Source organism: Cololabis saira, chromosome 11 (assembly GCF_033807715.1).
Source record: "Cololabis saira isolate AMF1-May2022 chromosome 11, fColSai1.1, whole genome shotgun sequence".
Taxonomy (NCBI): domain Eukaryota; kingdom Metazoa; phylum Chordata; class Actinopteri; order Beloniformes; family Belonidae; genus Cololabis; species Cololabis saira.
This window is the reverse complement of record NC_084597.1, coordinates 10,988,544-11,012,569: the sequence shown is the minus strand read 5'-3', so window position 1 is coordinate 11,012,569 and position 24,026 is coordinate 10,988,544. Positions and strand designations below refer to the sequence as shown.

Here is a 24,026-nt window from a genome sequence, read left to right as displayed (position 1 = left end):
CTAATTTGCCTTGACTTGCCTTGCCTTTCACACAGATAGTTTCCAGCCATGATGACGGACGTATTTACGTCTGACGTCACGACGCGCACCACGTCGAACCCGGAAGTGGGCCGAGTCTGTGCAGGGAGACCGACTGGAGTGCGACGTCGCGGGGCCGTGTTTACTCGCTCAGCTCCTCGACTTTCCTCCACATTTCCGCAGCAGCATCCGCCTCTCATGCATGCTCGCCTCTCCCTGTGAACCCAGTAGGCTCTTAGTCTTGCGATCCGACCGCCCTGAACGCCGCGGCCATGACCTCCCTGGCGCAGAGGAGCTCCGGCCTGGTGCAGCGCAGGACCGAGGCCACCCGCAGCGCCGCCCACGAACGGGAGCGCGAGTCCGGCGACGAGGACGCCGAGGCCCGGCGCGGCGAGGAGGAGGACGACGACCAGGCGAAGGAGACCCGGCTGACCCTCATGGAGGAGGTGCTGCTCCTGGGCCTCAAGGACCGAGAGGTAGGGGGGTAATCTCTCACTAACATCCCATTTACACTCAAGTGTAGGATCAGCAGCTTTTTGCACCTTTTTTTTGAATAGTTGCTTGAATAGTGAAGTCCAGTGTGCATTTTTTTTTTCATTTGACATTTTGCCAGCTTAAGTCCCAACCTGCAGAACACGTCAGCTAAGTTGGCCGGTGTTTGTCTCCCTCCTCCTCCTCCTCCTCTTCCTCCTCCTCTCAGGGATACACGTCTTTCTGGAACGACTGCATCTCTTCCGGGCTGCGCGGCTGCATGCTGGTGGAGCTGGCGCTGCGGGGCCGGCTGCAGCTGGAGCCCTGCGGGGCCCGCAGGAAGAGCCTGCTGGCCAGGAAGGTGAGGAGAGCCCTTCTCAACCCCTCCAGGGCTGCAGAACCGCGGTGGAATTGGTTTGATATTGGATATTGGATATTCAAAGACATCCATAAAACTTGTGATACATACCACTGATTTTGGTCAAACCACTTGTGATGCATTCATGGTCATCTAGACTATATATCACAAGAGAGTAATTATTATAAAATCATATTATGGGCTGATTTAATGAGGTTTAACGAAAACAATCGGTGTTATGTATCACAAGTTTTATGGGTGTTGAATTCATTAAACCTCATTCAATCAGCCTATACTATGATTTTATAATAATTACTGTTTTGTGATATATAGTCTAGATGACCATGAATGCATCACAAGTGGTTTGACCAAAATCAGTGGTATGTATCACAAGTTTTATGGGTGTTGAATTCATAATATCCAATATCCAATATCAAACCAATTCAACCGCGGTAACCCCTCCAGGGCTTTTATTTATTTATTTTATTCCATTGATTAATCAAGTAATAATAGCCTCAGGAAGACGTTACAGAGTCATCAGGTCAAAAACTAACAGACTTAAAAACAGCTTCTTCCCCCAAAGCCATAATCGCCCTGAACAATATGTGAATGTCTTTGACCGCGGTTGAATTGGTTTGATATTGGATATTCGACATTCAAAGACATCCATAAAACTTGTGATACAAACCACTGATTTTGGTCAAACCACTTGTGATGTGTTCATGGTCATCTAGACTATATATCACAAAACAGTAATTATTAAAAAATCATATATATGGGATGATTTTAAAAATCATATGGGCCGATTTAATGTGGTTTATGAATTCAACACCCATAAAACTTGTGATAAATACCACTGATTTTGGTCATATTGCTTGTGATGTGTTCATGGTCATCTAGACTATATATCACAAGAGAGTAATTATTATAAAATCATATTATGGGCTGATTTAATGAGGTTTAATGAATTCAACAGCCATAAAACCTGTGATACATAACACCAATTGTTTTCAAACCACTTGTGAACTTCAAAACGGAGGAAAACTTCTACTCTCTCTAAAACACCAAAGTGTTTTTTCATGACATGTAAACTTTTCATACTATGAGCACACAAGCGAGGACTGGAAATCACTTTTTCGTCAAACCTAGTGGTTTGAAAACAATTGGTGTTATGTATCACAAGTTTTATGGGTGTTGAATTCATTAAACCTCATTAAATCAGCCCATAATATGATTTTATAATAATTACTCTCTTGTGATATATAGTCTAGATGACCATGAACACATCACAAGTGGTTTGACCAAAATCAGTCGTATGTATCACAAGTTTTATGGATGTCTTTGAATGTCGAATATCCAATATCAAACCAATTCAACCGCGGTGGCTGCAGACACACAATATGTACATTTTTCTGATTTATTCCATCGATTAATCAAGTAATAATAGCGTCAGGAAGACGCTACAGAGTCATCAGGTCAAAAACTAACAGACTTAAAAACAGCTTCTTCCCCCAAAGCCATAATCGCCCTGAACAATATGTGAATGTCTTCGTTACTGTTTTTACCGTGCAATACTTCTCCCGGACAATATTCCACTACATGTGTAACTATATACTATCATCTGTAAATAGAATCTCAGGTTGACTCTAGTTGTTTTTTCGCTCATTGTACAGTAAATAGACAAATGGCAGCTCTTATTAACATATATACAATTTTTTTTTAAAGTGAAAGGCGCAGTATGAGGTAGACATGGTCATTGAAAGGTGCATTGTTACAGCATATGATTGTTTTATTATTATTACAGTGATTGGTTGGGACAAACAATCAGAATCAGCTTTATTGGCCAAGTATGAACATGCCAGGCAGGGGATTTGACTCCGGTTATTTTCGCTCAATGTACAGTAAATAGACAAATGGCTCTTATTAACATATATACAATAAAAAAAAAAGAGGTATGAGGTAGAAATGGTTATTGAAAGGTGCATTGTTACACCATATGATTGAGGTTATTATTATTAATAATAATAATAATCACTGAAATGTGTCCTCTGCTTTTTTAACCCATCACTAGGTAGACTAGTAGCAGTGGGCTGCCTTTATTCTGGCGCCCGGGGAGCAATTAGGATTAAGGGCTTTGCTCAGGCATCCAAGGTGGTATATTTTGGTTGCCATCTTCAGGGCCTGAACCTGGATCCTCCAGACCCAAGCCCACCTCTGTAACCACTACACTACCACTCCTCCAAATATTATCTTCGTTATTATTATTATTGCACGGTGATTGATATCTCTGAGACTCTATGAGTGATGAGAGTTCATCAGAGCAGCAGCTTGGGGTAAGAAACTGTCTCTGTGTCTGGAGATTTTGGTGTGCAGTGCTCTTTAGCGCCGTCCAATTCAATTTTATTTATATAGCGTCTATTACAACTTGTACTTGTCTCTAGGATCTTTCCAGAGACCCAGAACACGCCCCTTGAGCAATTATTACATAAACATAACATAAACAATGGCAGGTAAAAATTCCCCTAGTGGGAGGAAAACCTTAAGACAAACAGTGGCAAAGAAAAACTCCCCTTTAGGAGGGAAGAAACCTGGACCTGGATCATTAGGGGGGACTTTCCTGAGACATTAAAAAAATAACTTATTTTTTCTAAATATAAAAAGTAAAAAATAATCTTCAACACTGTCTAAATTAAATTGTGCAACATTCAGAACCAACACGTTTAAACAGAAATGCTTGGCTGTGGACTCAGAACAAGAGTCTTATACCATGTAGACCGGACCTTAATTTTTTTATTTAAAATGACCCCACACCTTCGACATATCCTGTCTCCTCCTCTTATTTTTTTCGCTGCTGGCGAAATAAATAATGGCCGGCGTCTGTGCAGCTAAACTGTTCACACATGTTACAAAAAGCGAAACGCCGTCTTCTTCCGCTTTGTAAGGGACACATGCGTATTAGCACGTCGTGTCACATTAAAAAGAACCCGTGCGAAACGTGAAGTTTAAATGTATTTTTTTATTTAAACGAGGCTTCGAGGCAGAGGAAATTGCTCTGTCATTTTTTGTAATCGAGTTACTCGAGTTTGAGGAGTGATTGCAGCCCTAACCTGGTCCATCATCATGTTATTGATATTTAACTTCAGTCTGCATTCCATTTTATAGCAATCTCTGCACACCTTGTAATTCCTGTTTGGGTATTGTATAGAGCAACAGGTTAGGTAGGCTGTGTCTAATAATGATATTGTGTTGCGTAAGGTCATCTGCAAGTCTGATGCTCCAACTGGAGATGTGCTCCTGGATGAGGCGTTGAAGCACATTAAAGAAACCCAGCCTCCGGAGACGGTCCAGAGCTGGATAGAGCTACTGAGTGGTGAGATAAACTCTGCTGACCCTTGCCAATCAAACCTTGTGTTAATCTAATCATTGTTTCCCCTAGAATGTGCAGATTAATTTGCATTTCTCTCTTACACTACTGTTCTACATCAGAGGTGTCTGAGTATTGACTGATTGAAAAACCAAGAGTTTAAAATTCCCCAGTAGCTGGTGATCAGAGCTGTCAAAAGTATTCACATTCATTACTCAGGTAGAAGTATAGATACTAGAGTTTAAAAATACTCCTGTAGAAGTTGAAGTATCATTTCAAGTTTTTTACTCAAGTAAAAGTATAAAAGTACTGGTTTCAAAACTACTTAAAGTATAAAAGTAAAAGTAATGTAAGGGCGAAAAAAGCCATTAAGGACAAAAGCCATTGAAAATGAATGTATCTTAGTATAATGCAAATATATTAAAGAACCATATATGTGTACTATTGAGCATTAACATGTGTTTCAGAGAGCAGGAGATATGATGACTAGTTGCCTATAAGTATTGTAACGGTGCAAAAAGTCAAACTTCAGAGGCATGTTATCATTTATCCTAACCTTTATTGGAATGTACATCCAAGTTTAGTTGCAGGAATCTGAGGGAACGGATGTAAGAACAAAACTGGACAAGAACATCTGAAACAACCACAACCAAATTCACTCTATCCGGATGGAGCAATTTAACTGGATAGTTTTTATTTAAAGGCCGAAATGAAATAGAGTAACAAGGCTGTTTTTAAAATGTAAGGAGTAAAAAGTACAGATAATTGCGTGAAAATGTAAGGAGTAAAAGTAAAAAGTGGTCTGAAAAATAATTAGTAATTATTTTTTTAGTAATTATAATTAGTAATTATTAATTACTCCAGTGAAGTATAGATAACCAAAATTTCTACTTAAGTAAGGTAACGAAATATTTGTACTTCGTTACTTGACACCTCTGCTGGTGATTGCATTGATGATTATTATTTGTCTTTTCGGTGAGCATTTTCAAGTCTTGTATTGTTTTTTTGTCTTGAAGGAGAGACCTGGAATCCGCTGAAACTCCACTACCAGCTGAGAAATGTCAGAGAACGTTTAGCGAAAAACTTGGTGGAGAAAGGTGTCCTCACCACAGAGAAACAGAACTTTCTGCTTTTTGACATGACCACACACCCGCTCACCAACAACACTATTAAGCAGGTATGGTTAAGTTGATCACATTTTACATGTAATTGAAGGAATATATGCTATGTACTTGTGTAAACAACTTGGACTGCTTTAAAGTTCAGCTAGAATTTCAATAGCTCTTAACTTAAAAGATAGACACTATTTGTTTTCTTTCTTTGTTTTGTTATTTGCACATTTCTTACAACCTTTACCTGGAAAAAGGCAAGTTTAACTTATTCCAGACTCGTGAACTGAATACTGAGCTTAATTGAGTAGCTACTGGCACTAATTATATTAGTAGACATATTTGTTGACTGGTATTATTGGGCAAAGTTAGTATTACAGAGTAAAATAGCTTCCTTTTTATTTTAAGGGTGCTTTCACACCTGTCCCGTTTCAAGCAGTTGTTCCGGAACAGGGAACGTTTCCCCCTAAAGATCGGAACGTTTGGTATATGTGAACACAGCAATCGCGCTCTGAAACGGTACAAAACAAGCAAGCCGAGATCAGCTAGGAGAGGTGGTCTCGGCCCGATTCCATTCCAGACCTGAAACGGTTAATTTTTTTATTTGTAGTGAGAACATAATCCACACAGCAACCGACACAACTCCATTCATGTGTATGTGCGACCGCGGCGCAAGGAGAAGAGTCGGTACAGCCTCCACCACCTTCTCTCTTATTGGACGTGCCGAGATGTCGTCCCAGCGCGGCACGGTGAAATTAAAAGATGTTCAATCCGGGCAGGGTTTGCGCAGCGCAAACCCGGCTGCGGCAGGCGGCTTCTCGTCCGGCGCAGAGCAGAGCGGTCGCACATAAATGAATGGGTAAAGCCTGATTTATGGTTCCGCGTGAAATCGACACAGAGCCTTCGCCGTACACTACGCCGTACTCTATGCCGTAGGCTCTGCGTTGGTGTAACGCGGAACCATAAATCACCCTAAAGCCAACGGCTGCGGTCTGCGCTGCGCTGAAAGGGGCGTGTTGTTTTTCCCGGGGTGCAGAAGAGAAAACTTCTTCCGGTTGTGATGTATGTGTACCTGTGGTACATATCCTAAACTTAGGGATAGGTTGATTTGGTCCAGTATTGTCGTACCAATAAGAGTAAAAACATTTTTGAATAGTCGAGTCGGGATGGGGTCTGACATACATGTGGTAGACTTAACTCAGGGACTTAGCTTCTATACTTTAATTCAGTGAGCCCATAAACATTTTTGTTATTCATGTTGTTCAGACGATCCGCTGCTTTCAGAGGACTTTTGCTTTTCACTGCATTATCATGACACTAATGCAAATCAGTGTTCTACTGTAACTTGTCGAACGATGTATCCTCCACCTGAGCCATACTGAAGGAGTCCGACATATTTCTTTATATTTTATTTTTTTATTAATGTATGATAATATTCATAAAGTGGCTGCTAGACTTAAATTAATATTTAACCAGCAACTGGCACTTGTGGACAATTCTTTGTATCATCACTGAGTTTTGGGCTCCACCGTTGTTTCCACCAGGATGTTCCTCGCTGTCAAAGACACTAGAATCATGATGTGTTTTGGTAAATTAAAAAAAAATTCTAAATGTAAACTTAAAGTGAATATCATCAGCAGTACAGAAACTATTGGAATGAAATGAGTTAGTTGCACAGTTAAACCTGTGACCCTGACTGCAAATCCTGTTTGAATGGAATTGGCATGGTTTTTTTTGGTTTTGTTTTATCCTAACTTGCCTATTATTGATTATGTCAAAAACATAAACATAAACTCTGATTGTCAGTGGATCTTTTGGTCTAAATTGCTTTATATCAGGTAAAAATAAGTGTGGCAGTGATGATCTTGTTTATGTTTTTGCAACAATTATTGGTTAATGTAGTTCTCTCATGTCACACTGGGAATTACAACCCCAGGCAAAATAAACTGAATCACCACTTTTGGATGAGATTCATTCAGCTTTTGTTTTGTAAAAATAATGAAGCTTCATGTCAGCTTGAATTGTTTGAGGCTTGAGGTCTGCTGTAACTGGGTACATCCTTTACCTGGCATGCATACCATCAGTGACAGTGGAAATGTGTTTTTCTTTAGGTAGGGATTTTTATTTGTTTTATTGGACCTTCACTCAACAAAATATCCAGTGTTCTCTCCTTCCTTAATTCAGATTTCTTTGACTGTAAATCAGTTTCATTTAATCGTCCACCGTCCATGACTGCTTGTCTAGAGCCGCTATAACTTGTTTTCTTTAGTCTAAGAGTTACTGAAGTTTTACTTTTAGCTTTTATTTTTGTAAATCCTGTTTCTTTTCAGCCAGTTTCTTCATTTGGTTGCAAACATTGACTTCTCCTCTTGTCCACTTGGGTTCCATTTATTTTGTTGTGTATTTTCAGTGTAACCTGCAAAGGTCCAAAAATTTGGAATGAGCTTGGTAGTGCTATAAAAGAGTCTGGATCTCTCTCATTAAAAAAAAAAAAAAGACTAAAACAAAAATTGTTATTAAATTATGTTTCTTATAAAAATTTTTATGTACCAATACCTGATGTATTATTTTTATATGAATATATTTGTATCTAGGAAATCTGAGGAGGTCTCAGTGTTTTTTTTTTCTTATTTAGGTTATAAGGTTATATATTGTATGTACCGTATTTTCTGGACTATAAGCCGCTACTTTTTTCAGGTTTTCAACCGTGCAGCTTATAGAAAGGTTCTATTCTGTGGATTTTTCTTCCACCACTCGGGGCGCTCTAACCGGAATTAGAATCAAAACTAAGACAAAATAAATGCAAAGAAGAATATGCTACCTCTTCTTTAGCAGATAGAAGTAGGTGGAAGCAGAATTCAGACAGATAAATAGATAAATAAATACCGGTTATTTTCTCTTGGTTCTGTCCCGTTTTAATCAGCAAAGTTGCTGCCGTGTTAAAAGACACTGTTAGGAAAGGATCTATTTAGGTACAGACATGTACATCATTTACAGTTCAAAATCCTTCTGTACATGTAGTAAATATCTAATCTAACAACATAAATATCTGCGGCTTGCATATCTTTTTTTTTTTTTTTAAATAGAGCGGGTGCGGCTTATAGTCCAGAAAATATGGTATATGTATTATATGTGTAATTTATAGTTGTTCTGCTGTGTGACTGGGCCCCTATTCATAAGCTACAGTAGCTTCTGGGGAGTCCCATTTTACAAACCTCAATTGATTATTTTATTATCTGTATTTGTCTCTCTAAACTTATTTTCTATTTTTTAAATTATACTGAAGAACTGGTCTACCTGCATGTTTTTCTTTCAAAATCCTCTTTTTTTTTTTTTTTTTTTTTGTTTGAACTTGTACCATACCTTGGAGACAGCTGACTGGTATTAACTTTTACTGCACGCCATCTTGAAGGAGTTTATAATCTTTATAACCCGCCTTGAAACCATGATTCCTGTCAGTCATCTGCAGCACTTGGCTGATTGTTAGAAATATTTTAACTCATAGTTTGGATTTTTGAGATAAGATTTATTTTATTTTTTTACCCATGGTTGTTAATCCTTCACTTGTTTTACTGCAAATGTTTCTTAAAAGGAATGCTTGGAAATGTTCGATGTCTAACATCTATAACGCTTTTATCTCCTGCAGCGCCTTATCAAAAAAGTCCAGGACTCTGTTTTGGAGAAGTGGGTCAATGATCCCCATCGCATGGACAAGCGAGTTCTGGCCCTGATTCTTCTGGCTCACTCATCTGACGTTCTTGAGAACGCTTTCGCCCCACTCCAAGACGAGCAGTACGACCTGGGCATGAAGAGAGTCCACACTCTGCTCGAGCTGGAGCCCGAGAAGGAATCCACGAAGCCCAACGTCAACGAACTAATGTGGGCTGTGGTGGCTGCGTTTACAAAATGAAAAAACAACGGATCAGTTGGATTGAAACATCTGGCTATGGGGCCGTTTCATTTAATTAGTTGAAGGACTCAATGAAACAGACTTCACTTTAATGAGACAATCTTTTCTGGTTGAGGAGCCTGTTTATACATCTATTCTGGATAACATTTTGGTGGTAGTCCATGTTAACACAGTGCAGTCTGATCGGTGGTGGGCTTCACCAAGTAACGGTTGATTGAATGATCTTTGAATATAAAGCGACGGGCTTCCACGCAAATGAGGTAAGTTGTGTGCCACTGCAAAGTTTAGTATGTTTAAAAAAAAAAAAACAACAAAAACACTACAAACAGGTGGATTTCTATCAAAGCAAGATGAGATCAGAGAACGCAGCACGTGGCAACGTGAACATGGTGAATATGAAGATAATGACGGGCTGAGTAGCGCTTGTACAAAACAAACATCCACCTCTCCATCTCTTCAACATCTGTCCAGAATCTGAAAACTGGTCTCTCTCACACGTGCTAATGCAAGGATTAAAAAAAAAATAAAAAAATTATAATAATAATAGCAAATCGCACAGCTATTGATGCTCTTTGCACTTGTGCAGGTCTTCTGCCTCCTCCCACTCGCTCGTCCCCACTTCTGTTGGGACTACATGCTTTTACAGCTACTGTTAGAACAGACTTCCTGAATGTTTCCCTCATTCACTCTTGTCTTTAAAACTCCTTTCTTCCCTTCTTCCTCATTGCATTTTGAGGAGGAAAGGGGGGGGGATAAAGATTTCAGATCAGTTCCTGCTCTAGTAAAAGTAAGCCTGGGTAATTCGGCCCTCGTAGACTTTGACCTAAATGAAGAATAAATTCTTGAGTCCAACAAAACTCTTTAGTTTGCTGTTCTGAAGAGGGTCCATTCTGTGTTTTTTTTCTAGGATGTGGCTAGTCTTCCATTGCTATTTATGTTGCTAGTTGGTGCTTGTAGTAGCCTCCCATTTATCAACTATTTTGCACAATTAGTAGCCCTATAGGTTCAACGGCATTTATAGGTATTTCCTTGGGTTTGCGTAACTCACCGGTGTTTGCAAAATTATAAACCTTAGCAATTATGGTGAGAGAGAAAAAAGACCTCACTTATTTTGTCTAATACCTACTTAGCTCTGTGGATACTTTTAAAATCAATATGTTTTTGGACAACTTAAAAAGGCTTTTGATGACATTCTAAGTGTGAATTAATATGTAAAGATGAAGGCAAAATGATCTCAGATTTGAGTCGGTGACCACCTTAAACAAGAGTAACCAAGATCGTACTTGCTTTCCTACACAGGTGTGCTGATAATGTTTATGAGCTAAAAAGGCCAGTTTCCATTCAGTAAAAGATGGTCATTCCACATAGATTTTTTGTTGTTTTTTTTGTTGTCGTTTTTTTTTTTTTTTTTTTTTCAAACACATTTTTAAACTTGACATTGATGGTTTCTAGCTGCTGTTTATATTCGATTTTCCGATGTGTTTCTCTATATTAATACAATGAAGGTGATTTGAATTTCCATTTTAGATCATCAGCTTTATAAAATTCAAAGGCAACATGTCACACATTAGTTTCCCAGTGACTAGTTTGACTGTAAACTGTTACCTTTCTGCTGTACAGCCAGTGGTAAGTGAGGAAATGGTTGAGCTGACCCTTGAAGCATCTGTGTAAAAAGCCATCGTGGACATGGGGTATTGTTGGGGTCACGCTGGTAGTGCGGCCGTCTCACAGCAAGAAGGTCCTGGGTTCAATCCCCGCCGGGGAAGGGCCTTTCTGTGTGGAGTTTGCATGTTCTCCCCGTGTTTCCTTGGGTAGCTAATGTGAGCTACCCTCACAAAAACATGCAGCAGTCCTGGGCTATACATGCCCCCTCTGGCCAGCCGGGGCACCAGATGGGGTGGGGAGGATCCGGCTGGAATAACGTGATCCTTCCACACGCTACGTCCGGCCCGAGGAGCCCCACCTTGTCTGGTGCCTCCTCAAGGAAGGAGTGAACCAGCTCCCCTCTACCAACCCCAATGCCCAGGACTGTCACTTAGGAGCACTGGGTGATACAATGGGGGGAAAAAAGAAAGAAAAAGACATAGGGTATTGGTTTATGAATCCATATTGGCCCAAATGAATCCAGATAAAAACATGCAGTAGATTGAACAATAACTCATTTCAGATATGATTTTGTTCAGGTAAGCTTCAATTTTGCTTTAAAATTATGATTACAAATGTTCTGTTCTAGTTCATATAATCTTTGGATGTTGTAAAACCATTTGTTCAATGGAATATTTTTTTTTTATTTTTTTTAACGTGAACTACCATCGGATATCAACTGTTCAGATCCATTCACAGCAAAGAGATGGTGCATGCTATTGGTGGAGGGCCAGGGTACTTGGGGATGTAGCTACAAAGAAGAGGCTTGTATGTAATTATTAGTCCTTTTATGTGTATGATCTAACGGATTACAATGAAAGGGATCATCTCTCCTATCCTCTCTAATTCTGTATGCTTTTTGTATTACCACACAAAATAAAGTAAGGATCCTTTAAGTGCCTGAATTTACACTGTTTTGCCATTGTTGTTATTTAGCATTTTGCCTTTTGTTTTACAGTGAAGATTTTCTCATTAATCAATACAGATTAGGCACCTAGTCTGATTGTTTTTTACCAGAGTAATTTCTAAATTGTTGACGTATCAAGAAAAAAACCTGGACCATTACCACTTTAAATAAACATACATTTATGGGTTTTTTTGGTGATAAAACAAATTAAACTTAATGTCTAAATTTCCAATATGTTACCCTGCAAAATAAATTAAAGCCACCCTATGTAGCAATGCCACTTCTGACCACTTGGAGGCATATAGATCTGCTGTGTTGACAAAGGAGACCTGAGTTGGGGGCGATGTGGCATGTCTCGTAATAACACTTTGTCCCACTGGAGGTGCACTTTGAAGCGTGCCTACGTACGCCTTTTCCACCAAACTGGTTCCAGTGCTGGTTCTGGTTCACAACTGGTTCAACTTGGGAACCAGCTGAGAACCGGTTTGTTTTTTCATAGCTCAGGTGCTAAGGGGAGCCACGTCATTTCAAACCTCAGTTACGTTGCTGCGTTTCCATTGGCGGGAAAGTTGAAGCAACAACAAGGTATCTGCTCTAATACGGACTTGGTCCACGTAGCTCCTCCGTGGACACATCGCTAACACAGGTTGTCTCCTCAGACCACTGCTGTTTTGATGCATCCAGATTATTTAATTGCTTATTTGAAAATGTCTCCGTCTCCCAGTCTTGCTATTGCCATCGGTCTGGATAACTCCGCCCCCTCCGCTTACGTAAGCGGTTCTTTCCTCTAGCCCAGGGGTCGCCAACCCGCGGCTCTAGAGCCGCATGCGGCTCTTTAGCGCCGCCCTAGTGGCTCCTGGAGCTTTTTCAAAAATGTTTGACTTTTTTTTTTCCTTTTTTCCTTTTTTTTCTCCTTTTTTCCTTCTTTTCTTCTTTTTTTTCCTTTTTTCTTTTTTTTTCCTTTTTTTCCTTTTTTTTCTTCTTTTTTTCCTTTTTTCTTTTTTTCCTTTTTTCTCTTTTTTTCTTCCTTTTTCCTTTCCTTTTTAATCTCGACATTTCAACTATTTTCTCGAAATTTTGACTTTTTTCTCGACATTTCAACTTTTTTCTCGAGATTGTACTTCAACATTAATCTCCACATTTCGACTTTTTTCTCAAAATTTTTACTTTTCTTGACATCTCGACTTTTTCATGAAATTTTGACTATTTCCTCGACATTTCAACTTTTTTTTCCGAAATCTTGACTTTTTTCTCGACATTTCAACTTTTTTCTCAACATTTAGAGTTTTTTCTCGACATTTCAACTTTTTTCTCAAGATTGTACTTTGACTTTTCTCTTGAAATTTCGACATCTTTCTCGACATTTTGACTTTTTTTTCAAGAATTTCGCCATTTTTCTCGAAGTGTATAATGAAAAAAAAAATCTCCCCGCAGTTATAACTAATATAGAAACTATGCAGCATGTGTTGCCTTCATTCTAAGGCTGATACAAGACTTTTCATTTTTTGCGGCTCCAGACATATTAGTTTTTTGTGTTTTTGGTCCAATATGGCTCTTTCAACATTTTGGGTTGCCGACCCCTGCTCTAGCCTAACAAAGAGTTGGTGCTACCATGGAACTGGTTTTTCTGGTCCGGAGCCAGTTTTTTATCAGTGGGAACAGAAATCCCAGTTTCAAACTCAGCACTGGCCCAGAACCAGAACCAGCCCTGGAACCGGTTTGATGGAAAAGGAGTAATAGACTACGTTCACACTGCAGGACCTAATGCTCAATTCCGATTTTTTCCCACATCCGATTTTTTTGTGTGGCTGTTCACATTATCTTTTAAAATGTGTCCTATATCAGACTCGAGTGTGAACGCATCGCGGCCCTGAACTGACCCGCATGCGCAGAGGAACAATAACAAAGACGTCACACGCAGCACGCCGTCATACGGCGGTAAACATGGAGGAACAGAAGTGAGCGTACATGGGTATATTTTTAAGTTGTTGTGTGGTGGAAGCCGACGAAACTGTGAGCAAGTGTTAATGAAGAGGAGAAGGAGGAGAAAGAAAGCCGCATTTTTAATAATGGCTTTTTGTGGAGCGATGGCTGCCTCGTCTGTAGAGAGGTGTGTGTGCACTGCAGCCACGTCTTTCTGTAGCCGCGCTCGCACATTTCTTTTGATATGCTTCAAATACGGACCGGTTAGGATAAGACCCCTCTAATTTAGCTTGTATCGTAGTGTCCCCCCAAATACTTATAAGGTCCAAGACCTCACTGTCCCTCCACTGATTAGCTCCGTCGCCGCTATCCTCCATGTTTGTCTTGACCTTTTCCAATCGCTTCCGAGTGACTCCCGCCCCCGCCAGCGCAGCATTATGACAACGGTCGCTCTCAAGGGACGTCAAAGTCGCATTAATTCCGACCTGGCTGTTCACACTGAGGTCGCATTGCAAAACATCAGACCTGTATCCGATTTAGAACCACATATGGAAGCGACCTGAATCTGATTTGAAAAGATCAGATTCCACGTGACTTGTGCTGTTCACACTGTCATAAACAAATCAGATCTGAGTCACATATGAGCAAAAAATCGGATTTGGGTCACTTGGGAACTGCAGTGTGAACGTAGCCATAAAGTGGCTTTAAGGCATGTTACATAGGTTGTTGTTTTTTTTGTTTTTTTTTCAAAGAACAAGTAAACTTCATTATTGAAACAAAAACAAACAAAAGGCCCATGACTTACCGTAAAAAGCCTGTCTGATTTTAAAGGTATTGTGACATCATTTTTAACATGCTTTTAACACTATTAAAAGTCTTGGCCAACATCCCTCAAATGTGTCTAAAAGAGTGTAACAAGAAAAACTTCACTCTAGTACTCCATTCCTGGCTTTTTATGACAGTGTTTTTTTGCGCCGTGAAAAACGCTTCCTTTTCCCCCTTTCCTGTCAATCATTGCGCCGCTCCTCCTCCAAACCTCCTCCTCCTCCAGCCATACGCTCACAGCGGCGTCGGAGAGTTAAGCCGGGAGCGACAGGCGAAGCATGCACGGAAAAGCAGCAGGGCGAACCACAGCAAACAATCATAAAAATAAAGGCATGCAAGCAGCAGTGTCCCCTTATCTTAAGTCCAGTCAGTGGCCGCGGGTCTTTTTAGCAGTTTTCCTCCGGTGATTAGAACAAAAGAGGCTCTAAACTGCTCCGTGTTAAGCCTGATTTATGGTTCCGCGTTAAATCGACGCAGAGCCTACGCCGTAGGGTTCAGCGTACGGTGCGCGTCGCCGCGTAACCCTACGCCGTAGGCTCTGCGTCGGTGTAACGCGGAACCATAAATCAGCCTTTATGGTGCGCTGGAGAGGAGAGGAGACAGGGAGCTGGGTGGAGGGGGCGGTGATTTAGCGGGTCTATACGTAACGACCCGCCAGCAAACCACATGCGCCGTTTTTGCATAGTTATGCGGAAAATCCCAGAAAGCACACAATACACTGACTGAATGTTAAAAGTTCGTTGTTTTTTGGGTGTAATTGATGTCAAGACACCCAACAAAACACAAAAAATCAACAAAAATGTGTTTTTCATGTCACAATACCTTTAAGATTGAGTCCGTTGGGAGTGTTTAGCCTGTATCTGTCTCTGTGACAATTTCTGCACCCGCTCTTTCTTTACTTTTACCAAAAAAAAAAACGCCAACTACTGCAGTGAACTGTCGCTAGGTAAACGGTTTATACGTGAAGCTGGATACATTTGAGGGATTTCTGGGAGATTTCACTGTCCATAATCTCATGGAGGAGCAGTGGATTAAAAACTTTAGGGTGGCCTACACAACCTTTGATACAAGTTACCGTATGTAAGGTAATTACTTCCTCTTGCTTCATTCCCAAACAGTCAGTTCCTACAGAAAAGTAATTACAACTCTTGTTAGGATATCATGTGATCTGTAAAAATGGAAAAAAAAATGTGTTTCCATGTAAATTTGGTGAAATTGACTCTTTCCAGTCACAAGGAAAATTACTTCATGCATGCATTAAAAATGTTTTAGCGACTTATGGAACTTATTGTGAAACAGACTTGTTGCCACTAGGTGTATTTTCCATTCACATTTCCAGTTTTTGTAATTTAAAGGTTAAAGGAAACTGAAACTTACTGAAATGCCTGAGTTGTGCTAATTAGTCAGCTGCAGTCGCTTGAGCACTTTACACTTTGCTGAACATCCTCTTTCTACGACGGAGTATTAGGGCCAAACAAAAAAACAAAAAAAGGAAATTACGAGAATAAAGTCATAATGTAATGAGAATAAAGTCGTAAAATTACGAGAATAAAGTCATATTACGAGAATAAAGTCGTAAAATTACGAGAATAAAGTCATAATATTACGAGAATAAAGTCGTAAAATTACGAGAATAAAGTCATATTACGAGAATAAAGTCGTAATATGTTATAAATATATAAATATAACAAGATGCTCAATATTCCTCATTTTAACACAGGGAGAAGAAGCTCTTCCTGTTAGAGTTCTCATAAATTCTCATAATATTACGACTTTATTCTCGCAACATTACGACTTTATACTCGTAATGTTACGACTTTATTCTCGTAATTTTACGACTTTATTCTCGTTATTTTACAACTTTATTCTCGTAATTTTACGACTTTATTCTCGTTATTTTACAACTTTATTCTCGTAATGTTACGACTTTATTCTCGTAATTTTACGACTTTATTCTCGTAATATTACGACTATATTCTCATAATATTACGACTTTATTCTATTACGACTTTATTCTCGCAACATTACGACTTTATTCTCGTAATTTTACGACTTTATTCTCATTATATTATGACTTTATTCTCGTAATTTTACGACTTTATTCTCATTATATTATGACTTTATTCTCGTAATTTCCATTTTTTTTGTCTTAGTTTGGCCCTAATACTCCCGGTACTCCCAGTATCTTTCAACATCTGAAGTAAAAAAAAAAAAAAAAAACTTTTCTCTGAATTTCTAAAATATGCACCCAGGTGCAGGATGAGTCGCCACTTTTCATTTTGGCTGATAACACATATTCCCTAAGTAAAGCTTACACTATATGGCTGATTAATACAAATTCAAACCCATAGTTTGTTCCACCTCTGCCTTAAGTGTGTACATGTCAAAATCTCCACCATTAAAACAGTCTCACGAGACTGTTTGGGGTTTCAAATTTGGAGCTCTGGAGTAAGAAGCAGACTTGTGTTTTCCTCTGGGCCTTATCTGGCAAACACATGTGAAACCTAAAAAAAAGATTGTGAGAAACGGAGTCCCATTTCCCGGGGAAGAGGAATGCTTTCATAACCAAAGAAAGCCCGTACATGTGGCTTGTTTTAGGTTCCTTTTCTTTCCGCTTTGCACTGTGAATCCAACGTCATCACTATCGAATGAAGAGCGTTCACCGATGCAACACAGAACCACACAGTCCACTGAGTGAATACAAAACTTTTATTATCAGGAATTGTATATCTGTCAACAGTTTTTATTTAACAGCTTTACTCCTTATACCTTTCTGCGACCCCATAATCAAAACAAAAACTTTAACACAGAATTGAGGATTTGCTTTTAATTTCAATATATAATAAACACTTTAAAAAAAGAGCATTTTCTGTGTATTATTTCTTACATCAGGCAACGAGGGGTTAAGTAATTCACAGACAAATCATTTCATGAATGCATAAAGTGATAGCATTTACGTCTGTTAAAAACCAAGCACGTCAAACATAAATGTCCTCATATAATGTGTATACGTGACTATCAGCATATTCCGCATGCTTTCCCGTCAGGCGTTCCTCTTCCGTCACCCGGAGGATCAACAGCATCCCACACCTTCTTTCCTTCGGTGTTAACTTGAGTCCAAAGTTCCCAATGGAGACTCCGGCCCGGTGTTTGCACAAGGTTGTGTACATCCCATATGTTTGTCGCCACTCTGCCACCGGTAATGAGTCAATAGTTGAGACTCACTCCTTCTTTGGCTTCCTTGTTTTGGCTTCCTTGTTTTGCTTTTTTTTTTGGTTTATTTTGAATTCCTCATAAACGGCTCCATCTTCACGTCTCATTTTATATTTGTGACGGTTTTGTAGTTCTTGATCAGTATTTTCAGCAGCTTGTATCTCCAGTAAAGTTCATCTCCAACTTCACGCAGCTCATATGCGCAAAGGTCAACAATGGCGGCAAAATCTGATGGCAAAAATCACAATTTGATTAGGATATGTATATTTAATAAATGAATTTCAACTAGATTTAGTCCACTTAAAGGTGAATGAGTACTTACCAGGTCGAGCCATTATGAAGGAGAAAGCTTCACAGGTTAAGATTTCCTTTAGTCCCACTGCTTTTGACGCTTCAGAGTTGTTTCTTGACAGGCAGGAACAGGTTTGAGCTGTTTTGGGTGAGCTTCTTCTTAAATAAGCCGAGTGACGTCGGTACTGAGGGATTCCCCGAACAACAAGACCGCTGCCAAGTTCCTCCTTCTCAAAGGAAGGCTGTTTATGATATTGTTACAACTTCCTGTTATCAGTCGTATTACATAAAACATGAACGCTCTTTACCCTTTAGTGAGCACGTATCTGTTATGTTTGTGCCAGGCAGTGATGTCTGGAAACCTTAATAAATGAAGTATTTAGGTTATCGGGTTAGTAGTTTAGTTTAGTTTAGTTTATTTTCGGTCATGACACACAAAAAAATAAATAAAAAAACCAAGAATAAAACTGACAACAAGAAAACGTTCAATTGTTCAAAGAAAACATAACAAAAAAGTTTCCAGTATACAAATAAACAAATAACATCTAGACCGAAAAAGGGGTAGGCTGAAGCAAAGCTTATTATTTGCCTACCCTCAAAAAGATTAATTAAATTAATAAAATAAAAGCAAAAAGTAAGAGAAAGACTGCCCTTAAAACAAATTGCCTTTGTAGGGATAACAAACATTCCTCAAAAAATAAAAGATTTTTAAAATAAAGGTGCAGTCTACATGTTACCTTCATCCTTAAAAAATCAAAGGAAATCACCAATTAAATAAATACCCAAATCAACATCAAGCCACTCATTAATTTAATATAAGGAAATCATCCTTCTTTTCAATGTTTTTTTAAATAAAGTTAAAGTTCTAGTATGGAAAGTGAAAGAAACAATCTGTGACGAATCACATCACATGATCCAAGACTCTTTCCCAACTTCTCTCAGTTTTTTGGTGAATAACAAAATTACACTGACATGATCCCACCATAAAGATTTGTTTTTATTTTTCTCCATCAGAGAACAGTGTGAACACATAATGAGAGTTTAAAGGAGCTGTCCTGACAACCTGATAGTGATGATAAGATACTGTAATTACACACTGGCTTCTTCTCAGGATGTTCAGAACAACAGTGACATTGTATGAACTATATACAGCTATATAATACTAATACTATAAAGCAAACTATTCAAAATAACAAGTACATCATTGACATGTTCCATATTCCAGGAACGTTGCTATAAAAACATTTGCTCTAAATGGAAAATGATCTCGGTATGACGGCATCGTAGTACGCTATCAGCATTGTGAACAAGTTATGACATGATCTGGATCTTCCTGCCCTCTGGAAACAGGAACTGGTAAATACCATAAAAAAACCCCTCATGTTTGGTGCAGGGTAATCTCAGAGTTGCAGGAATTGCTGTCACATTACATCATTTAAAGAAAGGTTATTTAAGTGTTGATTAGTCAGAGGTAAAATAAAGATAATACTGTACCTATTAAAACATAACTGGGTCATCAGTAAATTCCTGTACAATGGGCATCACATTAAGGTTTTTTTTACTACTTATGACAGAATGTGCAGACAGCTGTATGCTGGATGGAGCTCCATCAGCGACCGCGTCACTGAGAGGCATCGCAAGTCCTTCCTCCCCGCTGCCATCAGACTGTACAACCAGAACTGCTCACAGTAGTAATGTGGACAATAACAACATGTGCAATAACAACATGTGCAATTACATGATGTGCATTAACAACATGTGCATTAACAACATGTGCAATAACATGTGCATTAACAACATGTGCAATAACAACATGTGCATTAACAACATGTGCAATAACAACATGTACATTAACAACATGTGCAATAACAACATGTGCATTAACAACATGTGCAATAACAACATGTGCAATAACAACATGTACATTAACAACATGTGCATTAACAACATGTGCATTAACAACATGTACATTAACAACATGTGCAATAACAACATGTGCATTAACAACATGTGCAATAACAACATGTGCAATAACAACATGTACATTAACAACATGTGCAATAACAACATGTGCAATAACAACATGTACATTAACAACATGTGCATTAACAACATGTGCAATAACAACATGTGCATTAACAACATGTGCATTAACAACATGTGCAATAACAACATGTGCAATAACAACATGTGCAATAACAACATGTGCATTAACAACATGTGCAATAACAACATGTGCAATCTGCCTACCTCATAAACATCCTACCTGCTTTTTTTGCACTGTTTTTCTTTATTTCCCGTACTGCACTACTTTTTATTTTTGATTCCAATGTATATACTGTTTATATTTTATAATTTTATATTCTTTACTTTTTTTTTTACCCCTCCCTGCATATGTGTGTTGAGTGTACTCCTGCTGCACAAAGTGAATTTCCCCATTGAGGGAGAAATAAAGGACAATCTTTTCTTATCTTAATCTTATCTTTTTGTATTTGTATATTTAAATTTAGAATAATCATTTTTATCCCTTTTCCGTGGCAATATATAACTATTTAATTAAAAAAAAAAGTAATCTTGTACTCTCCATTGGGGATATGGTGAGGGTTAGAGGGACCTGGAGTGAAGTTGCTGCTTCTCCATATGAAGAGTAGTGAGTTGAGGTGGTTGGGCTGGGTTGGGAATACTCCAGTATTTCCTCAGAAGACCCAAAGAGGAAAGGGTCAAGGAGAGGGGCTTTAAGAGTAGTGAATTCTGGCCTTTGTGCTCTACTGTCCTGCATGTTTTAGATCAGGGGTGTCAAACTCATTTTGCTTGGCGGGCCGGATTTGACCAATTTTTTTCTCGCGGGCCGCACGCTCAAAATAACAAAAACGATGCAAATTTTTTTTTTTCTAATTCTTTTTTTTTTTACTATTGTTATCTAATCCAATATCGGTTTAGTTCATTTTAAAGGAAATATGCACTTTGTTTACACTCTAATTGTGTAAAATATATTTCTTCAGGATCTTTTCTTGAAATTTCTCGTTTTTTTTCAAATTATGTAAGATACTTTTAATATAATTTTACAAGATAAACAGAAACAAGTATGTTTTTTTTATATTTCGCTTTTTTTATAGGAAATTGAATTAAAAGCAAAATCTTTCTTATTACATCCGAGAGTGTTTCTTTGTGATTTAGAGATTTTTCCAGTACAATTAAGTGTATTTAATTTTAAAAATTGGCGCGGATATTTATGCCAGTGTGCCGAAAAAGTCAGCACTTCTGTGAAACTGTTTTACTTTGTCACTATCCTCGTATTCAAAACTGAAATTCTCAGAATAAATATCTTCTATCATCTTTTTTAGCAGTGATATTTTTCCTGCGAAAATATATAATAGTCAGTTAATAAAAATAAACGACCGTCTACAAAGAAATGAAATCGGCAAATGCATTCTAGAAAACTAAAAAAATATGTCAAACTGCTCTCTTTGTGGATTAACGATGGATTTGTAGAAGAAATATGTTATCGGATATGCTGCGATTCATGGCAATTATTTATGCCTTCCTTTTTAGTAAATTAACATTTCGTTTTTTTGCGTTGGAAACTTCTCGCGGGCTGCATGAAAATCTCTCTCGGGCCGCATGCGGCCCGCCGGGGACGCACATTTGACACCCCTGTTTTAGATGCTACCCAGCTCTAACACACCTTATTAAAACTAAAAGTCACCAACAACCTCTCACCAGTGTGGTAATGATCCATTCATTTGAATTAGGTCCGTTAGAGCTGGGAGCCATTTAAAACATGCTGGACGGCGGACCCTGAGGACCAAAATTCAATACCGCCGGCTTAGGCTGTTGTCCCCGTGACCTGAATGTGGATAAGTGCAAATGGGTGGATGGATGCATGGATCAGTGAAATCTGGCTCTGAGATTGGGCTCAATTATTTTCCTGTCAGCTCCTTTTTTTAAAAAATGTAGCCTGTTGTACCAGTTGCAGTGAATCTTTTTATAACCTTTTCTCATGAAAGAATGATGAAAATGAGGAATGTTTCCGAAAACAACATTCAAACCTTATGGCCAACAGTGTTAAAGACATGATTTAAACAAAAGAGAAACGTTGAAAGAAACATTAGTTAAGTTTAGTGTTTTCCAACTTCACAATCCTTCAGAATATTTCACAATAAATCTGAAACACTGAAATAATTTACGAGATTGAAAGGTATATTTATCTAACTGAACTCCAGCTAAAGCAGTTAACTCATAAATATAGAATCAACATTTTAAGTAGGATACATTGATCACTTGTCATGACCTATAAATAGAATGCATAATTTCACATATTTAGTTTTTCACAGGGTAACTAAAAGTGGGACATTTAAATATGCATTTCAACTTCTGACCGCTCTTGAATATGTAAGTTGTAGTGAGTGGCCCCTCATAGACATTACTTGTTCATAACTAAAGACTCAAATGGCAAAAAGGCTTGGTTAATGTCTTTATTTTTTTTACAAAATTGCATCAGCTCTCTACTTTAAATAGGTATGAAAACTATTGTGGTTCATTTTGTTTTCTTGTGAAGCTCCTGTTCTCCCTTTTGCTGTTTTTACGGTCCTTTGCTTGTTCACATGCACCTCATTGTCCCTCCCTCTTTGACTGCTGTAACAATTTCCACCCGTGTCATGTTTGTACCTCCTGTTTGTTTTGTCATATCCAAGACTGTTCAATCAGTTCCTACACTCCAGTTGTGTTACATGGCTGAAGTGGGTGCTGCTAGGTTTTTGCTGAAACATTTTAAAAGCCTGATAGCAGCATTGTCAAATGTTTTCATGTTGTCTATAATTGCCATCCTGAAGTAGTGTGTGTAACCATAGAGGATGTTTTAGTGGTGAATGTACTGCAAACATGCTTATCAGTGTTACTCAACCTACAATATGTTTAGTCTTTTTCTGTGTGACGATAAAGTTTTTGTTGTTGTGTCAGAAGCTCCTGGACAGAAATTACTAAGTTGCACAATATATATATGGCACTAGCAAACCTGTCAGTCTCTGTTTACTCCTTCCATGAGTTGTAATCTGATATTCTGATAAACTAGCCTATTGACCTCATTGTTAGGTCTTTTGTCATTTTGCTTGATCTGACAAATTACAGTATACTGTTAAATATACTACATATAGGTTTTTCATCTGCCAATGCAGATTATTGAAAATGAACCGATAATCAACCAATTGATTAATCATTTCACATCTAGTCTTATCACTCTAGTTTCTGTTTACATCTTTATTTATTTTGTGAATAAAGAAAAATAAATACTGGTAAGGATCGAGGAGGAGACCCCGGGGAAGACCCAGAACAAAATAAATATCGATGTCATTTAAATTTTGATAGAACACTTATTTTCTCCAGACTCCACAGATTACAAAAAAAGACAGACAACCCAACGAAACAAAAAGGAAATTATTTTAAAAGCGCTGTATCCTACCGGAAGTTTTGTCAAATAAAAGCACAAAGGACGTGGATTTGTACAGTGTTTTCTATACTTATTCAGAATGTTTACAGACTATGCAGTGACACAAAAATACAGACGTTCAGAGGTTTACTGAGTTTATTTCAGAAGTTTAAGATGATTCCATATTGTGCACATGTCCATCTCCCTAAGATTAGTTTCCAGACTAAAAGAGTAGCAAAGGTCATGAGGTCAGCCTTGTATTTGGGCATCAGTAGGACAGAGGCTAGCAAGCTAAACAAAATCACTATTGCATTAGGCTCAGATGGTGTATGTTGTATTATGGACCGAATATTAAAGATTACAGTGTAATTTAACTGTGAAGAGAAGGACAAGGGACAAGGACAGGGATCTGACACGGAGGGGCTTTTGTGTGGGTATATCTTGGAGGATTTCACTTTTTAATAATAATAATAATACACAATTTTTTTCTCTTTTGGGATTAATAAAGCATTTTTGAAATTTAATTTGCTGTAAGACATAGTAACACTGGAAATAATTATAATTGAGA

General features: G+C 38.4%; 1 protein-coding gene across 1 annotated transcript; it reads left to right on the top strand.

Moving 5' to 3' along the window:
• Nucleotides 1-97: 97 nt before the first annotated feature.
• Nucleotides 98-11,783, top strand: LOC133454951 (Golgi phosphoprotein 3-like). Its single transcript, XM_061733707.1, has 5 exons — nt 98-494; nt 719-850; nt 4,103-4,217; nt 5,228-5,388; nt 8,967-11,783. Exons 1-5 carry the CDS (start codon nt 291-293, stop codon nt 9,228-9,230), a joined length of 876 nt encoding a protein of 291 aa, XP_061589691.1. The 5' UTR covers nt 98-290; the 3' UTR covers nt 9,231-11,783.
• The last annotated feature ends 12,243 nt before the right edge of the window (nt 11,784-24,026 follow it).

Bases quoted from the DNA above. Each gene is read 5' to 3' on its own strand.
- LOC133454951 (XM_061733707.1), top strand. From the start codon at position 291: ATGACCTCCCTGGCGCAGAGGAGCTCCGGCCTGGTGCAGCGCAGGACC. The intron at 495-718 runs GTAGGGGGGTAA...TCCTCCTCTCAG, and splicing joins TGGGCCTCAAGGACCGAGAG to GGATACACGTCTTTCTGGAA. The intron at 851-4,102 runs GTGAGGAGAGCC...GTGTTGCGTAAG, and splicing joins AGAGCCTGCTGGCCAGGAAG to GTCATCTGCAAGTCTGATGC.